Raw genomic sequence first — 27,033 nt, 5'->3', positions numbered from 1 at the left:
AGCTGCTTGGAAAATGTGCAGCCAACACAGACTGTCAACTCCATTTATAGATCAATATGTGAAAACCATTGATCAGGCAGGCATGTGTAACAGTAACACTTTGCATTTATTTGTTGTTTTTATACCATGTTAAGGCTTACAGGATTATCGGCTTCCAAAATATTTTGACTTCCTCATAAATATGTTATCTGTTTAATGTTAATTACAAGACAGACTCCAGCCCTCTTTTAGAGTATTTTCAGTTTCATTGCTATGGGTAGTTTTAGCTGAAATGGATTATTTCAATCTCTGAGAGATCATCACAGCTTCTTTTATAGTATAGTCTATTTAGGGAAAGTTTCTGAGGATTCATTTTTTTCCCAGTTTACTCTTTTTCCTGGAGGAAAAAAACAGACAAACAAAAAAAAAAACAACACACAAATCTTGACAAAATATTTCCAGAAGCAGAAAACTTCCTGCTTTCAAAGTTGTGTACATTGGAGGTAGAAGGTGACAAATATTCTCTTTATTGTGTTCTAACAGTGACTGCCCAGGCTTTATTCTCCCCAGATTTTATCATCATGCACTAGTCCATTATTTATGCATCTACTTTTATCACTGTAAGGAAAGAGCTGTGTTCCCTTCAAGGTGTTACACAAATCATATAATAGCACTGGGACTGAAATAGAAAAGTATATGAGCTTCCCATGACTAGCGTGGTAGTTGTTAATAAATGCAAGTTTGCAGTGATGAGCAGATGAGCACTTTGTTCCCCCAAATAATTCAGGGCAGGTAGGAAAGAAATAGATTTGAGGGAAAAAAAAAAAAAAGTTAAAAAAAAAAAAAAAAAAAAAAAGAGGCAACCAGAAAACACAAATGGAAAAAAAAAAAAATCTGTTGGGTAACATTAGTTGATCTCCTTTCTAGTGCAGGAGAATGAGAAATGAGATGTCATATGTCCCCTTACTTTATTCACACTGGTTTTGTACTTTCAAACTCAATATCTAGTTGTGCCTGCAGACCCACTCACTCAGCCCTTGGCTCTTGTTTTCCATCCATTTCTGTCTGCTTTTCCCCACTTGAGGGGCAGGCCTCATGTTTGAAACCATGTTTTAGGGACTGAAAGCAGAATATACATTAGGATATTCTACAGTTCAATTTACCTTCTATAAACAAGTTTCCTCATTGGAGGAATGCAAGTTGTCTCCCAACCGTTTTTCAGGATCCTGTTTTGTCTGCAGGCATTTTTTCAGCTGCATATCAGAGTAAGGCTCAGAATGAAGCCTTTTGTTTTTCTTTTTTTTTTTTTTTTTTTTTTCCTAATATTTCTTATATATAGCTTATGAGAAGATATTCTTTGCTGCATATCTGTATTATAGCACTTCAACAGAAAGAAACTTGGCTAGAAAGGAAGTTAATTTTATTGTTAAACTAGCCATTTATTTCTCCTCCAAACATTTTCACTGTATCATTTCAGCTGCATTGCTTGATAGGCAGCATCATAATGAGATCATAGAAAAATGAAATAACCAGCACCTATTTCTTCTTAAAAGCTAGGATAAACTCATTTCAGCTCCATTAAGGGAGTGGTGAATGTAACTGGTTTGGCTTCCTTGTTAAGCCAAACTGAAGTTCAGACGAGTTGGAAATGCTGATTTTGACTTTTACTCAGTGTGACAGAAGGATAGAAAAAAAAAAGGTTCAAAAACCTCCAGGTTTTTTCTTTTTTCTTTCTTTCTTTCTTTTTTTTTTTTTTTCAATCTTACATTATCTCATGCTGTGAAAATCTTTACTCTATTTACCAAGCACAAATTAGTCTTGCCAAAGGTTCTGAAAGTTTGCTACTTCAGCTTAGATCCTAAAACTTCAAAGAGAGATGCAACTCTACAAATTAGTGTATGTGCTCTGCCATGGCTATTTTAACTTGAAGTTAACTAAATTCGTTTATAATTTAGTACTGATTGAATGCTGCCATAAATGGACATGGGATACATTTTTTAAAGTTAGTCCTCTGATTACTAATTTGAATAAAAAACTCTAACCTTGTTAGCATCTGGACTTATTTCCATAATAACAACCCCTTCAGAACCTACAAAGTAATGAATAATTGACAACAAATGAAATGTTTTGATAGTTGTCGGCACAAAGCATGTTTAATGTTTTGTGTTGCTTCCTAGCTAATTATGTAGATGACACATTTGTCAGACCTTGACTGCCATTAGAAACGTGTTTCCAGAGGGGAGAAAAACAGGCTATTCATAGAGTAATTAACTAGAATGCTCAATGACCTGTGAGAGATTCAAATGGCTGCCAGTTCAGACATTGTTTTGTTACAGAAGCAGAGGGGTAATTAAAATTCCAAATTACAGTGCTATGATGAAGCATTTGTTTGTTGACAGTATACTCTTACTCTAGTTTGTTAATTCTTTTTTAAATTGCTTCTAATCCATTTTATAGCTTTAGGAGCTCCGTCTTTGAATTTACCGACAACTAATATTATGGCAAATTGTTCTTCAGCGGAGCTCTGCGGGCTTGGGGAGCACAAGGTGGGTGGGATGGCGTAGCTGTGCTTTCCCTGAACCGACACACCATGTGCTATCACCCAGACGTGGCCAACGCGGAACATCTTGTGAAATGGTACATTTGTAACGCCACATTGGGGGAGAAGTCTGGTTACGTGAAGAAGGAGTAATGGTAATCAAACAAATTGAGGAAAGCATCCTGAGATGTTGGAGGGAAAGAGCTGATGGGGCCAGTAGGTGAGCACTTTGGGATGCTGGATTCAGGGCAGAGCACTGCAGGCCGACCAGCTGCGTGCAGAAACCAGGCCCCAAACGTGAAGGACGAAGCATTTCCTAAGAGTCACCCATGTCTTTGCCAGCACCCTTCGCAGGCAGCAGTGGACGTGACAAGCGTCCACTCCCGCAGGAACGGGGGCTCTGCGAGTGCAAAGTGTTAAAGTTCCCCGAACAATGAGCTAAACGCGAGCCCGAGTGGAATATTTATTTACTTTGCCAAAAGTGAGAAAGCGGTTTTGTTAAAGAGATCTGACAGAAGTAACATGGTGTTTGATGCAGGGGAGCTGACAGCGGCATGGAGTGAGCGCTGATTATCCTGAAGACACTGTCAGCTAGGATTGATTTCCACTTTCTCCGTTTATGTAACGGTTCCTGTAATACAGCTGACCCCAAATCACGTTACCTTGTCATTTCTCTGCATGGATCAAGAAGAGATGAGCTGAAAATAGCTAGGCACTGACCTTGAACTTGCCAGAAAAGCGAGAAGTGACAGCGGGGGGTTGCGGCACGGTCCCCGCACGGAGGCGGGCGGCTGCTCTGCGGCAGAGGCAGCACAAGGGGGCAGAGCAGCACCAGGGATCCCAGGTGAAGCAGGAGCCGGCAGCTGATGCTACCGAAGCACGAGTCCAGGCCAAATGGCTTTTTTTTTTTTTTTTTTTTTTAATTGGAGGGATGCTAGAAGGAAAAGAGCTGCTGACTCCAAAATCTTGACTCTCCCATCATCTGTCGCTTGGAAAATAGGAATATTCGAGGCGATTCTTAATAGTGAAATAACTTCCCAACTGAAGGCATTGCTAGGAAGTTTTGCATCCTTTTCATGAATACCTCTTCATCATTTTCCTAGGAGCTAGTGAGAGAATGAAACATTTCTATTATCATTAATGGAGTTGTCTTTGATTTGAGAGATGCTTGACAGGATCAGTGTGTTCCTCAAAGCCTACAGATCCCTTTGAGTTTCACAGAGAACTTGATGTAAATATTTAAAATATATATATATTAAGCCTGATAGGAAAAACTAAAAACTAAAAATAAATAAATAAATAAATAAATAAATAAATAAAAATATTTCTACAGCTGTGACATTTCTCTCTTTTCTAATGTATGCCCTGAGGGGGGAAAAAGTCAGTTGTGAAAATATTATTTTATTTACCATCTAAAAACATGCTCTACTTTTGTTTTGTATTTTCTTGTCATTTGTGCTTGCCTCTCAGCAGCCCTTTCTGTCTTTGGTGCTTGTAGTGGCTGTGGAGACAGGACGATGTGGATTTCGGGGTGTCACTGCAGGTGTGAGAGCTCAGGGCATGACCAGGAACCCCATAGCCACCCTGTAAGTTAGCCAGACTCAGTTTCCACCTTCATTTCCTTTAATTTGGTAACACCAGGGCAGGTGTGCCTGCTGGAAAGGGGATGACAGTCTGTCCAACAAAGGCCTTGCTTCTCTGCCTATCATCTGGTGGGTCCCTTAAACACCGGCCTTTTCACCCAGCAAGGGGCAGAGTCTTCCTGTCAGGACACACAGGGAAAAACAGGGTGCAAATAGTTTGTCTTCTTTTGAAATTATTGATTTTTCTGTATTGTGTGGAATAAAGATGGAAATTTGTGGTAAAGTCAGGTTTTGGCCACATCACACATGTCTTGTTTCAGAGCAGTTGCAGACAGGCATTGTTTCTTGGTGGTACCTGGTGACTGGGGCTGCGTATGGAGGAAAAAAGGAAAATGCATCCCTCCCCTTCATTCTTTCCATCAAAAAATATGCAAAAATTATGAATTTGATACTAAATGAGGTGAACTGGAGCAGCTCCAAATGTTTATCTCCCTTATGTCTTAGTTTGCTCAAAGCCAAAGGACAATCATGGGATTGTATTAAGAGCTTGGAGCTCAAAATTTGCTTGTTCCAAACTCTGCCGAATAAGGCTTTTGGTTTGTCCTGGTAAGTAAACTGGGGAGAATATGAAAACCTAGACATGAGATTTTAAATAGTCAGAAAATAATATTTTCTGAATAATATTACTTTCTGTAATTTAATTTTTAATTTAAATTGAAATAATCTCAGTGCTTTTGTGTCTTCATTATTTCATATGCCATACCACACATCCTCATGGTTTGTTTGCTTGTTTAGTAGGAAAAACTTGTTTCCTGTATCTGTCCTGAATGTGCTTTCAGGCTTTTAGATTTTCTAGTATGCTATCCTGTAAATAGTGACTCTCAAATATACAGATTGTTAATGATACTGAAGTTACCACCCTGATGTTAAATGTCCCAAAGCATCATGCTCGAGTGCGTGCAGGGAAGAGCACTGATGCTGGTGAAATGACTAGAAAGAAGACATATGAGGAGTGACTGAGGGAATTGGGATTGTTTAGTCTGGAGAAAAAAATAGCTAGGGAGAGGAGACCTCACTGCTCTCTACAACTACCTGAAAGGAGGTTGCAGCAAGGAGGGGTGTAGGTCTCCTTTCTCAGGTGACAAGTGATAGGACACGAGGAAATGGCCTCAGGTTGCACCAGGGGAGGTTAAGATTGGCCATTAGGAATAATTTCTTCATGAAGAAGGAGGTCAAGCACTGGAACTGGCTGCCCAAGGAAACAGTATAATCCCCATTCCTGGAAGGATTTAAGAGATGTGGGGATGTGGCACTGAGGGACATGGTTTAGTGATGGGACTTGGTCGGTCAGTTTGGTGGTTGCACTTGGTGATCTTGAGGGTCTTCTCCAAGCTAGATGATTCTGTGATTTTGTGAAAGCTACATGTTTTTGCCACAAGTGTGAGAGACCAACATGCCACGATGTTAGAGAGAGATCATTTTATATACTTATTATTTCACTTGGCCCCCATGATAGACTTCTCTTGTATTTATTCATTTCAAACAAGTGGAGAGGGAGCTGATCTAGAACTTTCAATGTTTCTCCCAATCCCAAGCTATTTGTTGGACTGACAAGAGATTTTTAGTCCTTTCTTCTGTTTCTGTACCCACAAAACAGAATTGAGGATGATGCTTATCTCCTTTGCACACTTTCCCAAGTCTGCCTCAGAGCTGGGTTGACTGTTATGTTTCAATCATGCTCATTATGTAGATAATTTTGTTCTCATCATATTAACTCTATTAATTGAAATAGAATTATTCCACAATTATAGCTAGTGTAACTGAGAGGGGAACTTGGCCCCAGGCCCTGTACATTTTCCTTATCTATATTCTCTGTGCTTAACTATTTCACTATATTTTCATTAAAAAAAAAAAAAAAATGTCTTTTGGCTTCTTCATTAATCGGTTCTGTTCCCTTGATTCTATACCCATGTGCTTTTAGGCTGCATTGTTTCTCCCAGGCTTTTCATGTTTTATAATATATATTTCAAAACGTATAGTTAGAAGTATTGTTTAAAAGAGTCTCTTTGGCAATATGTGTCCGCAGACACTGACAAGGAACATAAGCTGTGGAATTATATTCCTCTTCCACTATTTTTATTAAGTACTGTATTACAGCTAAATTGTGGCATCTAACACACTTCCTTTCAAAATGCCATAAGATTTGAAATATGTAGGTACTGAAACTGAGCTGATATCAAACTTCCCATAGCTTGTCTTGGGCACCTGACCTGCACAGTTTCCCACAGGGTAAAAGTAAGCTCCATTTCTTTAAATTTCCAATGAGAAGGGACATGTGTCTCCTTGCATTGAGTTACATTATATCACACCATGTGACGCAAAGTGACCCGATGCAACATGACAGGAGAGGTAAAGAACCATTTTTTTCATCTTTTATTACTGCGCTGAAATAATTGCACTACAGATGCAACAAAATGGGGATCAAGTTATTTTGCACATGCCCTAAATACATGCACAACATAGGGACACGCACACTAAATGTTGTTTAATACACTCAGAAGAGATTTTAAAACAAACACCGGAGTGTCCTTGTTAGGCAATGTGCCTGTTCTTAGACAAACAGTTGACAGCAGCATTCTCCTGCCCTAAATCAGATCAAATCCCCTTTGAAGCCAGTGGTTCTTTTGCAGGAAAAAGAAATGTAGGATCAGATCCAGTCATGTTAACACAGCAGTATTTTATTTTTTGTTTGATTTCTTGTTTGGTGAGATTCATGTCCTTAGTGGAAGCAGGTGCTGATCATCTGTGATTGTGTGTTTATGGCTGTGTGTGCATACACACACAGCAATTTCACATCCATGGCAAAACTGAAATTCAAGCCTTGCCCTTCAGAGGGCCCAAGACCCTACACCTTGAGAGAAAGAAGGAACTTGGCTGCTCAGTGTACAGCCTGTGGGGAAAAATATTTTTTTTTTCTTTGCTTTTCAGTAATACATTGCTGAATATGACTAAACTTTAGAAACAGTTATGCTCTTCTTTTCCTGTTTATTGTCTGTCTAAGCTGCCACGTACTCTGAAAGTTACAGTAAAAATTTGCATTTAGGAGTACAGCTGAAACACAAACCCAGCAAAAATGCACTATCCTTTCTAATCTCTGAATCTTCCCCCAGTTTTGGAATCAAATTTGAAAGGTTGTGAAATACTCTATCCCATTTTCCCTCACTTTCCTCTCCCAGAGCTCTGCAAGAAAGATTGTTTTCCTGGATCTTCCATCCATGGCCAGCAATGGAAGCACTGCAGCTGTGATGAGCGAATCTGTTCTCATGACATTTGTAGCCCCAAGGCAGGTAGAAAACCCAGAGAAGCATCCAAACTTCTGTGTGTTTATTTGGACCAAACCTGGGTTTTCAACCAACTGAGCTTTACATCAGCAGTTCTGTTATCCTTAAGAGCTCATTCTTCTTGACTGTGAATCTGAAGTCAGACTCGTACTTTATAATCTCATTACACAAAAAACAAAAACAACAACAAAAACAAACAAACAAACAAACAAAACAACAATGTTTAAAAATTAAAGTGCCAGGTGCCAACTCTTTTCAGTAGTTGGCTACTTCAACTTTGAGCTTTCCATTTTTTATCAGCAAATGATAAACAGAAAATTCACTGCTCCCAGTTTAGATCTTTCTCAAAATTAAAGTGTAAATCTAAAGTGGCCACCTGTAAGCACTAAAACCTGAAGACATTTGGACACAAGTTAAACAAATTGTTTTTAAAAACTGCCAATTGGTTGCATCAGGTTTTAAGAATAACTTTGCAGGGACGATCCAAAATTTGTTTTAACCTTTTCAATACTGACTTTTTTTTTTTTTTTTTGGTTGGGGGGGGTGGGGAAGGCAACTATATTTTTATTTATTTGTTTTAGTCAAGAAAGTGAAGAGCTGTGAAAAGAAATAACATGCCTATAGACAAGCTATTACAGGAGAATAAAGGTGACAGTACCATGAACATCTCAAAAACATGGGAAAGGTTGGGACAGTGGGGTTTTGGTGTTGAAAAACACAGAGTAGGCAGGGAGTTGAAGAACCCAGAGGTGGATGGGTGTAGAGCTTAGGGATATGGTTTAGTGGGGACTGTTAGTGTTAGGTCAGAGGTTGGACTCGATGATCTTGAGGTCTCTTCCAACCTAGAAATTCTGTGATTCTGTGATGGGTGGGCTGGGAGAAGCTGGGTGGTGAAGCTGAATTTACTTCAGCTGTGTGGAGTTGTGGGCTTTGGCTGGGTGAAGGGTTGTTCTCGTGGTCTGCAGTGCTGGTGTTTTGCTGGTTTTCTGGGAGGGTTCTGGTCCTTGTCTTAGAGGTGTGAGTTAAGAAGGAGCTTTTCATCTCTCCTGTGGTTCAGCTGAAAGCTATGCAATGCGTGTTCAGGTAAGCATGGATTTCTATGTATGGTAGTTTGCAGAGCATCTTTAATTAAACTGAATTCGGCTAAAACTCCTAGCCCTTCAGTCTTGTGGGTCATATGAGCTTTATGGTGATCTAAACAAGAGAGACTCCCCAATATACCCTGAGCATTTTATGTGCCCACACACCAACAGACCCTTAAAAACTGCCACTGTTTTCTGGAAATCTTGTTTTTATTTTTTTTATGTAAATTTTTTCAAGGTTTTATTGCAGATGAGCCTGATTACATGAAAATTTACCTTTAAAATACTTCCTACTTATCACACAGTTTCCTTACCTAGAAAATCCCAGTGCAGCCACTGCTAATGCTTGATAAGATTTGTACCTGGTAAATTCTAAATTACATTAATGCACAAAGCCAGCGATGCCAGGCTCCCTATTGTTACAGTTATTAAAGCTGTAACTGAAATGATATCTCTCATATTGATCTTCAGCGAGCAGCTCTTATCCAGAAGCTTTGTTTCACATTAAAGACACTAATGATTGTCTCCACAAAATGAGCAGCTTAATAGTTAGAAAAAGTTAAATGGAAAAAAGAAAAAAACTTTGATAGCCACCTTTGATAGCTCTTCATTCCAACATCTCTCATAGCCACAAAGTGCAAGCCAAGCATTAATAGACCTTTTAATAAAATGACTTAAAAGAAATCAATGGGATTTCTCACAAAGCCTAATTTCCAGCAAGATATATTATTTAAATGTTTGTATTCCTTTTGAACAGCTCATGTCCTCCCATAGCTGCCAGAATTCTTCCTGGAATTTCTCAGGGTATCTTCTTAGTGTGTTCATTCATTACTTTTTAATTTATTATAATTATTATTTATTACCTTACAGAGATTTAAAAAAAAAAAAAAAAAAAAAAAAGATGAAAATATATGTCCTGTAGTCTTCCAAGGCTGAAAAAATTGGAGAGAGATCTGGAGAGAGAGAAACCATTGTGAATATTTATTTGTGGGGAAGGGGGAAGTCAAGTTAGATGTGTACCAACTAGGAGACTTTTTAGGGCAGCCAAAGGTGGACTTCAAAAAATCTTTTCCATCCTTATCTTCAAGTAAAAATAGCAATGTCCTATCAGTACGTCTGTCCAGCTGTCATTGTCTATGGGTGGTGGTCTCTGGTAGAAAGATTTGTGTGTTCAAAATTCCCAAAATGTCTTTGTCACATTTTATTTGATTTCTGATCACTGGATGAAGAGAACAGAATGTTATTAACAAGATAAAGACCTGTAACACCTGAGGAGTTGATTAAAGTTGGAATTTAGGGGTGAAGAGAATATTCAATTTTTTTTTTTTACTTTTTTTTTTTTTATTTTATTTATTTTCTTGGGACTTCTGGGTAGGTTTTCTATTAGTTTTTACTTTGTTTGTTTTGGCTTACGGTGAAGAGCAGCTGTTGATTTTCTTTTTGGATTTAACTAGATTTTTCTTTTTTCCCTCATTTTGGCAACATCAGCCAGAATGCAAGATAGGTATTTCCATCATTTCATGTAATAAAAGCAGAGAAATACATGTGAAATTTTTCTGTTCTGTGATCTCATTTATTGCATTTGATATGTGATGTGTATCTATTGGTATCAAAGGGAAGAGTTTATTTTGTCTTTCTCTCTCATGACCAACCAGCAGAAAACCACAAATTGTTCTATCCAACTTCTTTGGGAAAGCCAGTTCCTATTTACTATTTTACATAAACGGGGATGTAGTATGCTAGTGAGGTAAAACCTGAGGTATCAAATCAATTTGCGCTACTACAGGCAGTAGTTAAACAGAGGTGATACCCTTTGTGGGATGGCTTTTCTCTGCTAAGTTCCAGTCAATCTACAGTAACAATTAGGTCAAATCCTTCCTGTGTTACATGTTCATAAAATAAATCAGGAAGTAAAAAATAAAAAGGAGAGTATTGTGTTGAAGAGAAGAAGGATAAAGAAAAAAGTACAGAACAGTGGGCTACGCTGGGTTCTGCAGCCAGAAAAGAGCATTTACCTTTTCTCTCAGTATCACGTGCACCCTGGGTGCTCAGCCCATATTTCTACTGTGTTATTCCCAGGCTCTAGTGGAAAAGCCTGGATTAAGCTAATGCAGGGACATGTTTTGGCCGCTTATTATTTATTACAATTCTAGTTCCAGGTTTCAAAAACAATTAGGGAAACTGCTTAATAGGAAAATGACTCTAATTACTTGTTAATTGAGGTTATCTGCTTCATATTATTCAAAACATAAATTGTGTTGACACTTGTATCCAGATATGATTACTTAATAAACAGACTGAAGATGCATCATGAATTCATGCACCCCCAAAAAGGTATTTTAATTTTCAGCTATGATTTGCTCATCCAAAAGATGTAAAAAATGAAGCATTTGCATTAAGCTCGGTTATACAATGTTAATTCCAAAATATAAATTATACATTTCAAATAGTCAAAAGGTGAAGTACTGATATTTTTTAAAGTTAAAAGGTTTATTAAGCTTATGTGAAATATGTTCAGGCAAGGGTATGCCTACAAGATGAAACAGGGTCCTGTAAAACATGGTGTTACCTCCTAAATAAATAATTTAGATGATCAGGTAACTTATTCATAAACAAAACATCTGGGTTCAAATAACCAACTAATGTTAACACTTGCTATATTAATGTTTACTTCTGTATTGTTTGGGGGATCTACAAAAAGAGGAGTGCTATTTTTATGAAGAATAAATTTATTTTGGGGGAGAGAGAGGAATCTGAAAAAAAGTTACATTTTCTAGAGCAAAATAATTCTACGGTGTGAGAATAAAAGCAAAGTATCCACTTTTCCTCACACATTAGTTAGCTCTGGAATCTCTAATTTTATTATTATTATTTTTTAACACAAATATAGAATCCCTATTTTTTGAAGAACTCTTATGAAGTAGATTTCATAATAACTGTACAGCTAATGACACTGAAGATCATGATTCCACACCAACAAAACCTGAGCACTTGCCAGCCATGTCTGAGGGCAGTCAACCCTTTTCAAAGTGATTTTTTTTTCATTATTATCTTTTGGCAAATACAGGTTATGATCACGCTAAGTTCCTTATGAAAACAAAAATGTTTATTGCAGAAAAAAAAAAATAAAAATCAGTATGTAAAGCTTAAAGGTAAGATTTTTAAGTTAATGACATAACTGGAGAACCTGTTGACAAAAGTCATTTCACATGCTTTTCACCTTCAATTTTCTCTGTTGGAAATTAAAGAAAGACCTTTCTTCAGGTACGGAAGCCCTGATTTCAGGCCAGGACTCCATTTCTGTGTCTGTAGCTCGGGACTATTAAATGCTGAGGTGTTTCTGGAGATGTGCATCTCCACAAGCCACAACGGTCCGGCATGATATTGCAGATAAAAGGGGGCTGTTTGCAAGCTTCTCAGAATTATTTATTCCTTAATATGTAAAAATAACTCTATCAATATGATATATATATTTTTTTTGGTCTTGTATTTTCCTTGGCTAAGTACCTTTTTAAGGCTTTTTCTATACAAACGGTATTGCTTTCTTCTACTTTGGGTTTTGCTAAGGAACAAGGGAGATCTGCAATGCCCATGAAGATGGAAGTTTTAGAGCTGTGTTTGTGGCCATTAATTTTCTCTTCTATGATATTTTTCCCATTTTCCCTCTGTTTGACATTGAGCCTAAGCTTTGTTCCTGACTCGTAGCCTATGGCAGTGGAATGGGGAGATGAGACATCACGGAGATGTGGAGCACACATAAAAAGGGAAGATGTGTAAAAACTGAAATGACATGGCAGCTGAAGCAGCTTGTTGCTCAGCTTGGTTGCATGTTTGAGTGGAGAAAGCGAGGTAAATTGTGATATGTAAGAGAATAACACTCGACAGGGTGTATGGTTGTAAGGTATATGGATGCTCAATCATGTGGTGAGGCAGAAGGCTAAAGGACAAGCGCCTTCAGTAGCCTCACAGTCTGTGGATATCCGTGTGACCTACAAAACAGAGGGTGTTACGCTCAGAAAAATATCACTTACAAAGCATATGCAAGCAATTTTAAGGAAATTCCATCTATACCATTTGACTACTTATTAATCTTTCAGTAATTATTATAGAAAAATAAAGTTCAGAGGAAAAAAAAATCCTCAAAATCACATATTTATGTGTGCATCTGCACAATAAATAGACGAATTTGCACAGTAGTATGTACACAACCAACCACTTCCAACCCTAACAGGTTATGCTTAAGCATCTATTAGAATTATGTGTGCCCTTATGCTAATTTTTTTCTGAACATTTGCATCAAGCTCGATATCTGTGCATGAATGTGCTGGTGTAATAGAGCTGACAATCTTTAAATCCGGAGCAGGGTGTTTTTAGGTCAGTCTCCATTTATCGGATTTGGAATATCTGAGTGGTGAAGAATATGGCCCATTGTATGCTGATGTTAGAACATTTTAACATGTTTATTCAGAGCATTGTTTAAATTTTGATACTTCTGGAGCCACATAGAAAATAGTTTGAAAATCAGTTTCTATGGCAATAGGTAATAAATTATGAAGGAATTATAATTTAGGGAGATTTGTCTTCCATTGTGTTCCATTTTGGTGCACACATACTTAAAATTGCAAGAAGATATAAGCAGATATTTTAAAAATTGGCATGAGACAGAGTGCCAGCTTGCTTCTGCCTTTCTGAAAGTATGTGCACCTGTATATATGAGACTTAAATTATTTCATTTTTGATTTGGCAACTTTCCTTGCAGATAAAGAGACAATTACATAAAATGCAGAGCACTGCAAAATCAATTTCATTATATCAGCATGTGGAAATTTTACATTCCAGGTAGTTCTGTTTGTTCTTTAAAACACTATGATGTGCATTCACTGTTTTATAAATCTATAGTCACTGAGTCTAGGTAATAACGCTGAGATATATTGATAAATTGAGCATTTTTTGTACTGGCACCTGCTAGAGAAAGAGACAGGCTCTTTACACAGTGAAAAGCAGCCAAATGCTAAACAGAATAGAAAATCTTCACCCTGGATATTTTATCACAGAAGGGAATCCCACAACTGCTGGACCAAACTGATGCCTTTCTTATGTCCTGGAATTTTCCAAATTCTAGTTCTGACCTCTTAGGAGTGCAATAATTTCTAGAAATTTGCTTTTATGTCTAATTTTAAGTTCTTAATGACAGGACCGTTACAGGCATGCTATAATGGCGATGCAGCTATTAATAGAGATACAGCAAAGACAGGAACAGTCAATATATATTTGTTTGTTTTGAATAGCAATTCAGTTACAAGAAACAGATTATGAGCTTTCTGAGGTATTAATGACTTAAAATATATTGGATGACATCAAGCAGTGATGCTATTGTTAGAAAAAATTAGCAGAATATAGCAAAACTTTAGGAAACTTAAATATCATGCTAGAGCCTGAAAGAGTTTTCTGAGGTGATCTTTGCCTGTTGATTTCAATCTTAAATAAATATTGGATTGTCATGGATATTATGAGAGGTTCAAAAAGGGTTTGTTTATTGTTCTAAATACTTAAAAAAAAAAAAAAATAAATAAAAAAAAATGTAATGACTTAGAAAATGTGGGCAGGTTAGCCTTACAAAGTGCCAGATTAATGGGAAAACTGTTGCAGGGTTTAAATAAAAAGAAATTAAGTATATTCCTAACGTAATGTCATTCGCCATATTTCAATGAAAAAAAATCAAACAAAAATAGGGTCATTATTTTTTGTTACAAGTCTCATCGAAAATGGCAACCATATTTATGAAGTATACTGAAAGTTTGTAAGTCATTTGACTTAATATTACATGACATTCTGATTAAATATTAGCTATGTGCTGTATCAGTGAAGCACACGTTAAATGGATTAAGAACTGATTAATTTACACGTTTCAGAAAGTAGTCCCTGGAGAATCATCATCAACTGGGTGGATTTTTAGAGTTGATCTCAAGGGACTGGTACTAAGCCTGACACTAATCACTCTTTTTATCTATGGTATGGAAGTAAATAGAACAGTTCTAATAAAATTTTAAAATAAAGCCAAGATTGATGGACTGGCAAATAGGGCTGGGTAAAGGCACTCATGGAGAGTATCTGGATTGTTTAATGGATGAAAGTGCATTTTAATTTATCCAAACATAAGTATATATGGGAAACATAGGCCATCCTGTTTCTAGAACAAGGAACCATGATACATGTATGAGGTTTTACTGCAAAATGTAGCTTCTATGGGTGTTTCTGTGAAAGACATTGACCTCTCTGTGTGATAAAGATTGGTGACAGCAAATGTTCATTTCTGTTAACCATGCTGATGAAAAGGAATCTAGAATACTCATACTAGAATAATGGAGACTATGCAAGGAAGAGGCAAAAAAAGGGGTATTGGAAGTTGGGAAAAAATAATAAATAAATTACCAATAAAGAACCTACAGGCTGTTTAATTTACCTGAAAGAAATTAAAAGTCAAATTGACTTCCTTCTTACCTACATGCAGGGACAGTGCTGGATACGAAAGGATTCTTTAATGTAGCACAAAAAGACAATAAAAATGTAATCTCTGGAAGCTGGAACCCCTCCCCAAAATAAAATGAGAGTTGCAGTATGTTCTTACATTTTGCAAAGATAAGTGGGAAGTTATCAATTGGTAAATTCCTCAATTCGTTGAAATGTGTGTTAGTGACTTCACTGACAGGGTGGTTTATATGTATTTATATTTATGGACTGAAATATGCAGTCAACTTTCTGTTTCCATGAACCACCACAGTTTCTAATATCATTTGACTCATTTGGTTTGTTGAGGTGTTTTTTCTTTTGCAATAAGTCTGGCAACTCTGGGCACCCCTCCCAGAATATACCTTTATACACCGCCTGCCTTTTGGATGGTAGAAGATGATTCTTGTTTGGTTTTGTAGAGGGTTTTCTATTGTGTGTAAGGTAGGTTACTTCTCTATCAGAACAGAATAAGGACAATCAAATCAGGGGCAATTTCCAGTCTGTCTAGACGCTTCAGAAGTTTCAAACTGGATAATTCCATTTCTTCTTTTCTTTATCTTCTGTATTACTGTTATGTGATTTGCTGTCAGTGTAATGCCACAAGACTAAAACCAGGAGATTCAGTATGCTTAGATCAGAAATACGCGCTTTTCTCTTGCACATTAAGTTCGCTACATGGACCAATTTGTAGAATAAGCATGAGTGTGTAGTATCACTTGAAATGTTTCTTGGCCTATGAAGGGAAAATAATAAAATAATACTTAGGCAATGTGGACAATAGTGTTTTACAATTATAGTTCTTTGTTTGGTGAAACACAAGTGGATGACTTTATTAAACAGGCTACAAAGAAACAACAGATGTACTTATACAAATATTTGAGGAATTCATTTTGTAATTTTGGTGTGTGCGTATATATATATATATTTTTTTTTAATTAACTTTTGCATTATTGTATGTCTAGTCCATCAGCAGTTCTTGGCAAGAGAGCTAGGATATTAATTTTGCCTGAGAGGAAGGTAAATTGCATGTAGAGAATCCCAGTGCTGAGTAACTGTTAGCAATCTATTAACAATCATTGCTAATCACTGCTGTTCTACCTGGTTTGCTGCAAGGTTGTCATTAAGAGTAAAAGTGAGAAAGCTCAAAGGAAAAAGAAGAAAGACTTCAGATATTTTTTTTTCTTTTTTTTTCTTTTTTTTTCTTTTTTTTTCTTTTTTTTCTTTTTTTTTCTACCAAAATATGATGATGTCACATAGAATAGGAAGGAGTCATCCTGCTAATTGACCTCTGTAAAATTGCCCATTTGCTTAAAAAGCTACTTGAAACGGATCAGTTATTATTTTGATTACTCTATTTCTCTCATGTTAGTGATTATAATGGCACCTGGGAAAATCTGCTTGAAAACTTTGTTTCATTCTTTCTTCAAGTGCAATGTACTTTGGTTTTCTGAACAATGCTGATAAGTAATACTGACTTTTTTCAAGAGAGATTACAGTTTTTGATGATATCAGAAAACAGAGGTGGAAAAACATTCACAAGCTTACTTAGGTTATTAGTGCAGAGGGAAGCAGGAGCAGGTGGCAAACTGGATGGCCATCTAGATGTTATCAAGCTGACAGGTATCCAAGTGATTGTGTGTTACAGCCTCTAATTTTGATCTCTGAATAGCTTTTAATAAGATTTAATTATGGGCTTTTTAGTCATGAGCTGTGTTTGAAGATGTTCCTTCCAATCACATTAAAAATATACTTTGCAGAAATTCTTGTACTGACCAAAACAATGGATTTTTCCATTGTAAAAGCCAGTGTTTTACTCCTATACTGCCTGGAATTAGCAACCCAAAAGTTATAAAAGAGGTAGTATCACTGTTTCTTCCCCTCCCATTTAGATGGATTAAAGAAGATGAAGTGCATTTGGAAGTGAGACCAAAAAATTTTTTTTTGGTTCGGGTTCCTTGATTTTGTCACTGGACATTCATAGCAACTTCTTTGGCTTGCGTTCCATATAAATCTAATTTCATTCAGGAGCCAGGACTTTTTCGGCACTGCTCCTGTGAAACTTGGACACAACAATTTGAAAATATGTCCAGACCAAAACAGATCAAGGCGTCACACATGACTGATTCGGCAGAGCATGCTCAAAGACAAGACGGATGTCTCCGTGCAGCAAACAATTCTCTAGGGTAGGGAAAGCGCTCTCAAATCCAGTCACCCCAGAATAAACACTAAGTTAGACACAGCCTAAATGTGCCTTCCAGCACAGGCTTCCACTACTGACTAGATGAGAGCCCCAAGCCAGGCTGCAGATCCAGCCATGCCATTGCTTTTATATCTCTTTTCAGCCTGCTAGCAAGCATTTGAAATCATTAAAGCAGTGTTGGGGTACACCCTGCAAGGGGGAAGGAGAACAAGGGAAAAAAAATTGAATGAAAAAAGCACTTGTTATAATAATTCTGTGAATATGTTTCATTGGTATTGCAACTCATTTTATTAATTTTCCATGAGTGTTTGTGAGTGTGATAGTTTGCTCACCAGTGTTGGCAGAAACTGGGAGTCCTGGAAGGATCCATTGGAAATATTTGCTGCTTGCATCTCTTTGATTTTCTTCTTCCTTTTGAAAGTTTCAGTTATCTAGTAAAAGACCAGAAACTATAGTATGCAACTTTTCTGATGACTCTCCTACAGTCCTACAGCTGAAGGGCAGCTAGAGGTATAAATATTCTATAAAAACTACATGGGATTTACAAGTACTTAAGTTTATTCAAATAAACTTCAAGTAATATGTTAATAAAGTGTATTCCTTTAGGACAATTAACAAAAATATTAATTTGTTAGGCAGCTTACTATTTAAAGTAATCAAATTTTTAAGTGTTGATTTACTGTTAATCAAACTTAGGGAAGAAAAGGATATTATAATTTTAATATTACTATTTTGTCCTAAAACAGCCAAGAAGGTTGGCTTTTGGACCTTCCCCTGCCCCCAAAACAAAGGCAAACTTTTCATTGCTACTAATTTTTATTAAAATAGTGCCTTGATATCAAGAAGGGTTTACTCAGTTATTTGTCAGGACAATGACACAAATTAAAATGGATCTTAATGAAGATTACTTTTTTTTTTTTTTTTACTGTTCATCTTAACTGGTGCCAATGTCTTCTGCAGAATGTTTTATATTGTAGAGTATATATGGAATGTTCATTGATGAACAATTTTAGACAGGTCTAATTCAGCTTTCCCTGCTTTCATTATGACCCATCTCAGATGTTTATGTACTGTAGCTACTGGGGCATGTGGTGCCTAAAGTAGATTTAAACTAAGTTGGTATTGGAAGCAGTGTAAAATGGGCTGTGCTATGGCTCCTGTGGCCATGGCTATGCTCCTCTGATGCTTGAACCAGTTTGTTTCAAGTTAACTCAGATATCCTTTCACTGCCATTTGCAATGTAGAACAATTCTTAGACAGGAATCCATGCAATTTCATCGCATCATTCCTTTTTTCCTTCCTTTACCCCCCTGATCCCCCTCAGTACATTTTTCCCCCCACCCCAGCCTTCCTACTTCTGGCACATATACGTCCACAGGTGTTATTAAGTGTAGGGTAGCATGTGGTGTCCATGCTTCAGTGCTATCGCAGAGGAAGGACTTCCTACAGGAAAAAAATGATCACTTTCAGTATTTTGCAGGCTGCCCATCTAAGCCCATCATTGCCTGGCATCTACACACTAAGGGCAAGGATCCAGCGAACTTGTGAGTGGGCACCATGCCATGTGAACAGATGGGCATGGAAGTAGGCAGCCAGTAGACCATGTATGTGCATCAACTGTGGGTGTTGAGGGCAAGATTCCCAGTGGAGAATGTCCAAACAGCTGTCTGGCCTGAGCCAACATGCCTACGACCAAGCAAAAGTGCCATCCCTAAATCCTGCTGAGTTGGATTAACCTTCAAAAATAAAAATTGCTTCTGCAGTAGCATAAGGTGAGTTTTTGGCTTGTTTAAATCTGAGAGAAAGAATTAGGCAGGCAGGATAAAGACAAGCACTAAAGTAGAGCCTACTAGCCAGGACTGTGCATTTGTCTAGGAATATTAACAGAATTTTATACAAAGGCATTCATATGGAATATAGTAACTGATGACTTACAGGAGTGTGACATCAATGTTAATTATGCTCTTTCTGTTGAGACGGTCCTTTCAGGAGAGACTGAGCTTTTGAGTGCATTTTGTTTGTAATGTATGTGCTGAATGTGATTTTGTAAAAGCTATTCTTCTGGTTGTTTTTGCACACTTACATTAGCAAGCTGTAATGATTTTTTGCTTGCACCTCTGCCCTGAGAATACTATTCTGGGGTGCAGTTTCAGGTCAGAGTTGTTGACACAGTTGCTGTCTTAGCCAAGTTCCCACATTTGCTGTCTTTATTTTTCTAAGATCTAAAGGGGATGTGAAAAGATAATCTATCATTTTTCTCTGCCTGTATTAACTTTGACTTTTACCTTTTATGGACATAACATCAAAGAACACATTTTTGCAGATGCAAATGTCAGAGGCAAAGAACACTGAAATACTGATGTCTATTGCATTTTTGCTCCTGCTGTTTTCACTCCTTATTTCCTCTATCATCTGTAATTTTAGCAAAGCACCTGCAGTAGTTAAGATTAATATATTCTACTAAAATGGAGGACCAAAAGTAACAACTACATTATGAATAGGAAACTTATCAATATATTTCATAATATATATTTTTGTGTGTGGCTGGATGAATGCTGTCACAGTGTGCACGTTGCTGTATTTGTTACATATTATAGGCTGTAACAGAAAAGGCTAGTGCAAATGTATAAAAAGCTTTGCTTTTAAATGCTCTTTTCTTGAATCAATGACTATTGTATTTAATACAATTAAAGCATATTGAAGCTTTGATGCCAGGTTCCAGTCTGATTTCCAGTAGGAAAACCTTAGGATTAGATGCACTGCAGCTGTTGGTCCCTTTGTCAGGCTTTGATCCCCAGGTACACGAATCTGAGCAATCTGCAGTCAAGTTTAGAGCAGCCTTAGGATTTCTTTGACTTATATGGGTGGTAAGAACCTTTTGTAGCTGTCTCCTCTTCCAGATATGATTTTGGCAGATCTCCTACTCCTGAAAAGGCTACAAATGAAGCCAACGACATCAGCTGGGACTCCCTCAAAGCAAGGATCAATTGGACAAATTTCAAAGTCCATTTGAGTAGCTAGAGAGGAACAAAAGGGCTCCCACTTTAGGGAAAATCTTCTCCTAGGAGATGGCAAGCCATTAATGGAGAAAAATACCTAGTGCCTCCTGCAGGCTCACCCTTGGAGTTAAAATATCAGCCCTAATGGGGTGCCCCAAATTTGGAGTATTCCTCCAGAAATTTGGGGAAAGTAGGTGATATAGCTTCAAACAGACCATGCTTTGTAATCAAAAATCATAATTTATTCTCTGATCACGAAGTTCCTCCTAACACCAGCTGAAATTTAAACCAGAATCTGAATAACGATTTTTCTCTTATTTCATGAATGAAGCCTCTGAATAAATTGAGATGTTTCCCCAGGAAAAGCACTGTGGCGCTTGTCTACAGTGACTTCTGAAGCCAGAGAGCACTCCCACATGATTAAATTGCCTTGATATAAAATACCTACCTTCACAGGCTGCAGTAGGAAGGAGGACCCTCATGCTGTGGGAAAGGTCTATAGGATTCTGATTTATAAGAGAGCAAGAGGTCAAGGGAAGCAAAACCATTATCATTATTTTCACGGACTCTGGAGATCTGAACTGAATATAGAGGGCAGTGTGCTCAAAGGGAGACATGCAGAGGGAACGCAACACAATCCTGCTTTTTCTTTTTCATTTTTTTTTCCCCACTGACTTCAGTCTGCAGATTCTGCTGAGAGCATGTCATATGTAACAAACTCAAGCCTGTAAGGACTGTGAAGTGGTTTTCTTATTAAATGATGCATAGAGAGATTATCTGGTCTGTAGCCAGCGCACAAAGGCTCCATCCATGCAAGTTCCTATTTCTGAGGAAAGCATTCGGTCACCTGCGTAGTAATGAGATTTCGGGGACTTGGCGGTGGGGAGGGAGAGGAAAGAAAGCTGGTGGCGACAGGACTGAAACTGCACTTTATGCCTCTATCTCCCTGCAAGCCTCATTTAAAAAAAAAAAAAAAAAAAAAAAGAAGCAGAGCATGCTAACATCGTGTTATACTGCCTTGTAGTCTCAACTACTTCTGAAGAAATCTCTTTGGACAAGTAAGAAGAAAAACTCCTACAGTGGCTCTAAAGTCAGCCTCTGGCGGACAGTGGTGGGAGGGCTCTGGAGCAAGCGAGGAGCACCAGTGGCCGCAGCTGTAGGCAAGGAGCTCCTGGAACACAGGGAGCTTCCCCTGAGTCTGAATGGAGTCTTCCACAGAACTACTGCGTGGCTGCAAGGCACTGAGAGCTGGGTGGGAAGGGGACTATCCCCGCCGCTTCCTGACTGCCTCCTTTTCTTGAGGATGGGCCAAAAACTCTAGCCTGCTGAGATGACAAAGGAGCATCTCTGAGTGGGAAGCCTCATGGGGTTTTCTCAATGCCTTTCAGAGCATAAGAGAAACTTTACCATATCAGAGTTGTTTCCAAATAATTCCTGTAGATAATGATGGACTTGCCATACTGCTTAAGACTGGCTCTTTAAAGCAAATTGCTTGGAGCACAGCAGTGAGTGAAATGTTACAAGGTTTTCCTTTCTGTTGCTATAGTCAAGGTGTCTTTCAAGAGATGAGGCTATTAAGAAATGCTATAATAGATTTTTAAGTTTCTCTATCTAAGCAATTATGAGCTGTCACTGCCATATCAGAGTGACAAGGAATGAAATGACCACAGGCATCACTAAATCAGGTATCACCCCTCCTTCTCTGTTGAGGGAATGGTTTTCACAAAAGTTTATGTGACTAGTTTGTACTTTTATTGCAAACTTTCAAGCTGCCACCAGTAAGTTCGATCCTATAAAGAATTGAGTGTTCTGGCCCTGATCCAGAGAAACACTTAAGTGCATTGGAGAGTGCTTTGCTGGATTAAGTCCAGAGCTGAGCAACATGCAGGAGCAAGTTCTTGACAGTAGGGGCTTTCTCTCTTTTTTGGGGTATTTGTAAAAGTATCTCCATAGTGGGTGATTGCAGTGTGGGTAGGATGAAACAAAACAATAGTTAGACCCCTAAGAAGAAAGGTCAAAGTGGTGATTTTTTGGTAGAGTTCTGACAAAGACTTCCATGAGAACCTTATTCTTGGTGGAGAAGTAGGGCAGCTAATGGAGACAACCACATGTCAACCCAGAGTTCCTCATCCAAAGCAGAGCTCTGCTGCACCAGGTGACTGAGAAAACTATGGTTTTCTGAGTTGACAGGTTGATTTGTGGCTATATAATCTATGGCTAATAATTTATTCACTAACCTTGGAAGCCACCTAGGAAGGTCTTACAATTACCTTAATTATTTAGGGATAAAAGTGAACTCAGAGTGATGTTTCAGGAAATAATCCGCTGTCTATAGATTGCATGGCAGCAGTCTGCCTGGACCTTTTGAGAAATGTCAGTTGGTTTTGTTAGGTTTGGTTGAAATCAGAAAGAAGTATGCTGCTTCTCAGTGACTAGATGAATTAGGTCAGAAATATGTTTGTAATGGGAAATAAAATCCAAATCAGTCCTCCAAGTCTCTCTTTAAATCAACACCGCACTATTTGAAGGGACTAGAAATGAGTTAGTGGTGACGAATTCCCAAAAAAAGAGGGAGAATTTAAAGAACAAATGGGAACACAGAAATGAAATTGGACATCAGGTTATGGTATATTACTTCATTAATGTTAAAATAGCAGTTGTCAGATGGTTGTCCCTTCTCACTGGAATACCAGGCATATGTAATGGAGGCTTTGCCTTTGTAGGAAGTATGATGACGGATTAATGCTTAGATGCTGGAATAACTCTGGTAGGAGATGGATACCCTTTAGCTAAGTGAAGGGGGGGCTGCTGAGGCTGAATTTAACAAAACCAGACTTGCCCACAGACTTGCAAGCGCTCGCAGAGTGGATTTTTAATGCTGCAGGTGACATTGTTGCTGACTGAAGAATGTTCATCAAATCAGAAAACTGCTGATAAGCTGCCTTTCCCAAAAAGGGATCTCACAAACTTCTCCTGTAAATCTCTGCCTTTCATCATACCCTGGGAGGTGAGGTAGAGGACTTGTGACACTTGTTATTTACGTTTTGCTTCAGTTTATTAGGGTAATCGAATGGAGATATATAGGGAAAAAAAATTGTCAAAACATCTCCTTTATAGTCTACTTATTAAAAACTGCAGGAAAGAATGAAATCAATCCAGGCTTTCCTTTGAATATTTGAGTAACTCAAAAATATACCACTGAAAATTGTTACTTAATTTTTTTTTTTTTTTTCAAAAACAAAGGAAAACTGAAGAGTTATGAAGAAATGTGAGTACTGTTACCCAGGCTCTCTGGCTAAGAACATTTTAAAATTGGAATGAATATTTGCATAAAAGAAGTGATACAGATATCTCATTTAGTAGTATCTGTGAAATATATTTATGAACAAATTTGTGTAAGGCCTGATTTAATTTTATAAAATCCATCTTATTAAAGAATTTTGATTTTTTTTTTCAAGCTGTTTTGATTCAGTTTTTCAAAACTTTCATTCCCAAACTAAGAGGCTGGTAGAAATGAGTAAGAATTTCTTTGATGCTTCCATTAATTCCACTTTTTATCCACATATATATATATATATATATATATATGGATACGGATATAATATATATATATTTTTTTTTCAAGAGAGCTTATATAGCTTATGGATTGTGTATGGATTGGCTTATGTAGCTGTGGCATTTGGTTGTTTCAGTAGGAGCTTCAGGACTTTCTTGCATAAAATTGCATTACTTGCTCCTGGGTTACAAAGGAATTTCTTTCATTTTTGCACTGTAAGGGAAATATTCCCCACTCTAGAAAAATTGCAAAAGTATCACATTAAATGATCAGGTAAGAGGCCTATTCTTATTGTACATATGAAGTTTTCCTTAAAGTTTCTGCTTTGCAGATAGCAAAGAGGTTGGCACCTAATGTCATCTATACCTGGAATTTAATCTTTTTTTTTTTTTTCTCTACATTTGTATTTCCTGGAAATCTTTCTATTGTCTTTTTATTATACTACTATGAATAACTAGTGCTACTAAAACAGTGCATTTTACTGTCTCCCTTCTTCACTTGGTCGTGGATGGGTTTAGTGCCTCCGGTATTATTTCTGGCATGTATCAAATGTGAGCATTTCTTTTGCTAATGCTCTGAACGCTGAATCTAAGACCAGACCAAAAGCTCTGATCAGTGCTGTATGCTTCACAAAGATGCACAGGGCCCCCAGTAGACAAGTACAATTCCTGGAGATAGCAACTAAATGTTAAAATAGATGCTGTGGAGTAGTAGTGTGTCTTGCTATTTAATTTGGATGAGTGAAGAATATATTTCAGAAAGCATCATTGGGCAATCTGCTCTGCTGTATGTTAAAGAATAATAAGAGTGGGGGATCTGGGTAAGAAACGTTTCCTATGATCTAGACCTGAATAGTTTAGTTATATGTCTTGTGCACCATAGGACTTTGAGTTGTTGGATAGTAAAGATAAAGAAAAAGATAAATTGAATTAATTTATTTTGAATTTATATACATGCCTCTGCTTGCATTAATATTAAGTTCCATCCAAAATCTAAATGGAAAGACTGTAATCTTAGAAGTTCTCTCAATAGCATCAGCAAATCATTCTTGTTTACCCTACATGCTAATAAAACAGGAACATGACACTCCTGAAAACAAGATTGCAAAATACAGAAAATGTGGTCTGACATTTTTTTTCTCCCCAAAGGAGGTACTGCCACTAACTAAAGTATTTCTTATGAAAGCTCGATTGCTTAAGATGCAGAATATTAAGAGAGAAAAACACTTTAGGACACAGCCATGTCACCAGCTGTTACTCACCCTTAATGAAATTGTTAAGTGATATTCTTCATAAATAGGTCAGAGAAACTTTTGAATTGTGAAGAATGTTTTATCTCTTTCTTTGAAATGTTTGTATTAAATTTAGAACTGGTAATTCATTAAGCTCATTAGCTCTGACTAGGAGAGTGGAGCAATATCTAGGATATAGATTTCAAGGCTTAAAAAATGTTAGTGCTTACAAATAAACATGAAAGCAATGTGTGGAGAAAAAATATGGGATCATAATATGTTTAACTGTTTTTTGAGCGTGGCCCTCTGGATTAATTAAGAACATTTTCTATATTCAGACAGTTAAATATAAACAGAATACATTATGACTCTCAGTTAACTCTGTTTTAATAGAGAAAAGGAGAATGCATTATGATGAATACAGTGAAAACTAGTCAAAACCATATTTTGTTGTTTGCTTTTTGACCTCAGTTAAAAGATGAGAACATCACTGAATTTTACAGAATCTAGACCCCAAAATATTTTATTCTTGAGTAACACCAAATTTAAACAGTAAAAGTTTTGGAAAAAAAAAATATACCCGCCTTTTTGGTATGCATATATTTTTTGGTATTCTTTCCTGTATATTTGTAAAATGCTGTTCAGTTCTGCAAAACCCTTGATTTGTGATGTATCTTTTATTTAATCTTAATAGTTAGAGTTGAGTCACAGATAACTATCCTAGGTTTTTCTTGGAAAAGAGGGAACTTGAGGAAATCGAGGACTTAGCCCTTGGGAACAGTTATAGAATCAGAACCCAATATTGCTGCAGCCTCCCAGTCATGGAGTGTTTAGAAATAGTCTTTACAGACGTCAAAGCATAACAGATATATTTGGTGCTTATCCACGTATTTGTCTCTAGTTTCTAAAGAAACTTGTTTGATGGTCTTGAAGTTATAAGTATCTTTCTCTTTTCTGTAAAATGGGTATAAAAACATCTAACCAGTTACACAGCTGTTGAGATTCTTGTATGTATTTTTAAGAAGTTCTAATTTCAAAAGATTTTTATCTATTGGTTAAGTTTTAGCTTAATTTGCTAATGTCGTATCAGAAAGAAGCCCATTTAGATCTTTAGGGTTTAGTTGCTGTGTATTTCTGATATCCAGGGCTTAAGGGAACACAGAAAAGTTTTCACAGAAAAGCAGTACTAAAAGAAGCCAACTTTCCAAAGCTGCATCCAGTACATGCACCAGTAATTATATTTGTTGGTCCATCTTCACCCGTATCTATTTGAATCCTCTTGGAAAATAAATCCTTGCTTTCTTAATTTTTATTTATTTATTTATTAGGTAAATCGTCACAGAAGAAATCATTCCCAACATAACTTAACGCTTGCAGACATCATTAGTACACAGGACCACACGGTAAGCAATTGCTCTATCCAACTAATAAATCACTCTTGTTATTTTAAATGTTTTTAATGTAAATGTTACACATGCATTACTAAAGAATAAATACATGAGTCTTTGGATGCCTCAAGATGTTAAGGGATTTGAGGGACTTTGATTAATCAATAAAAAGAAAAAAATTAGAAGATACAAAGCAATTTGTATGGCTTGACTTTGCTGTTAACTTGGTTGTAGTAGATTGATATTTCATCAGTATTAATACTCAGTATAAAGGAATGTGAGCATGTCTTTGTCCGTATGAAGCTGTTTTTAACACTAATATTAAACCTTATAAATAAAAGTGAGCATTACATTTAACAATATTAATGACACTAAGAATTTAGGGGGAATAGTGTAGAAGGATACTGTTTTATTTATTAGTACTATTAAAATATTCAAATACAGGTTAATCAAAAAAGTACTTATATGAACTTTTCAGGATTACATAGGTTCAAAGCTTGTCATTCCTCTAATTAAGAAAACTATGGAACCTGTATGTGATTTTGTGATAAATATTATTTTTTACATTGTTCCTAATGCTGTTAGTACATGTGAGTGTTGTTTTATTTTACTTAAATAGAAACTC

General features: G+C 37.0%; 1 protein-coding gene across 4 annotated transcripts in view; it reads left to right on the top strand.

Annotated features, from left to right (window-relative positions):
• Window positions 1–27,033, top strand: part of ARHGAP15 (Rho GTPase activating protein 15) — a 332,079-nt gene that overhangs the window by 21,991 nt on the left and 283,055 nt on the right. For 3 of the 4 annotated variants that reach the window (XM_068687083.1, XM_068687081.1, XM_068687084.1), the window contains one exon: window positions 26,349–26,423. In XM_068687083.1, the coding sequence (XP_068543184.1) occupies window positions 26,349–26,423 (75 nt within the window). Of the gene's footprint in view, window positions 1–8,343; window positions 8,526–26,348; window positions 26,424–27,033 lie in introns of those variants that run through there. The other variant, XM_068687085.1, reaches the window with a different exon arrangement.

This window comes from Anas acuta, chromosome 6, assembly GCF_963932015.1.
Source record: "Anas acuta chromosome 6, bAnaAcu1.1, whole genome shotgun sequence".
NCBI classification, from domain to species: domain Eukaryota; kingdom Metazoa; phylum Chordata; class Aves; order Anseriformes; family Anatidae; genus Anas; species Anas acuta.
The sequence above is the reverse complement of the archived record's forward strand: the minus strand, read 5'-3'. Positions and strand labels throughout refer to the sequence as shown.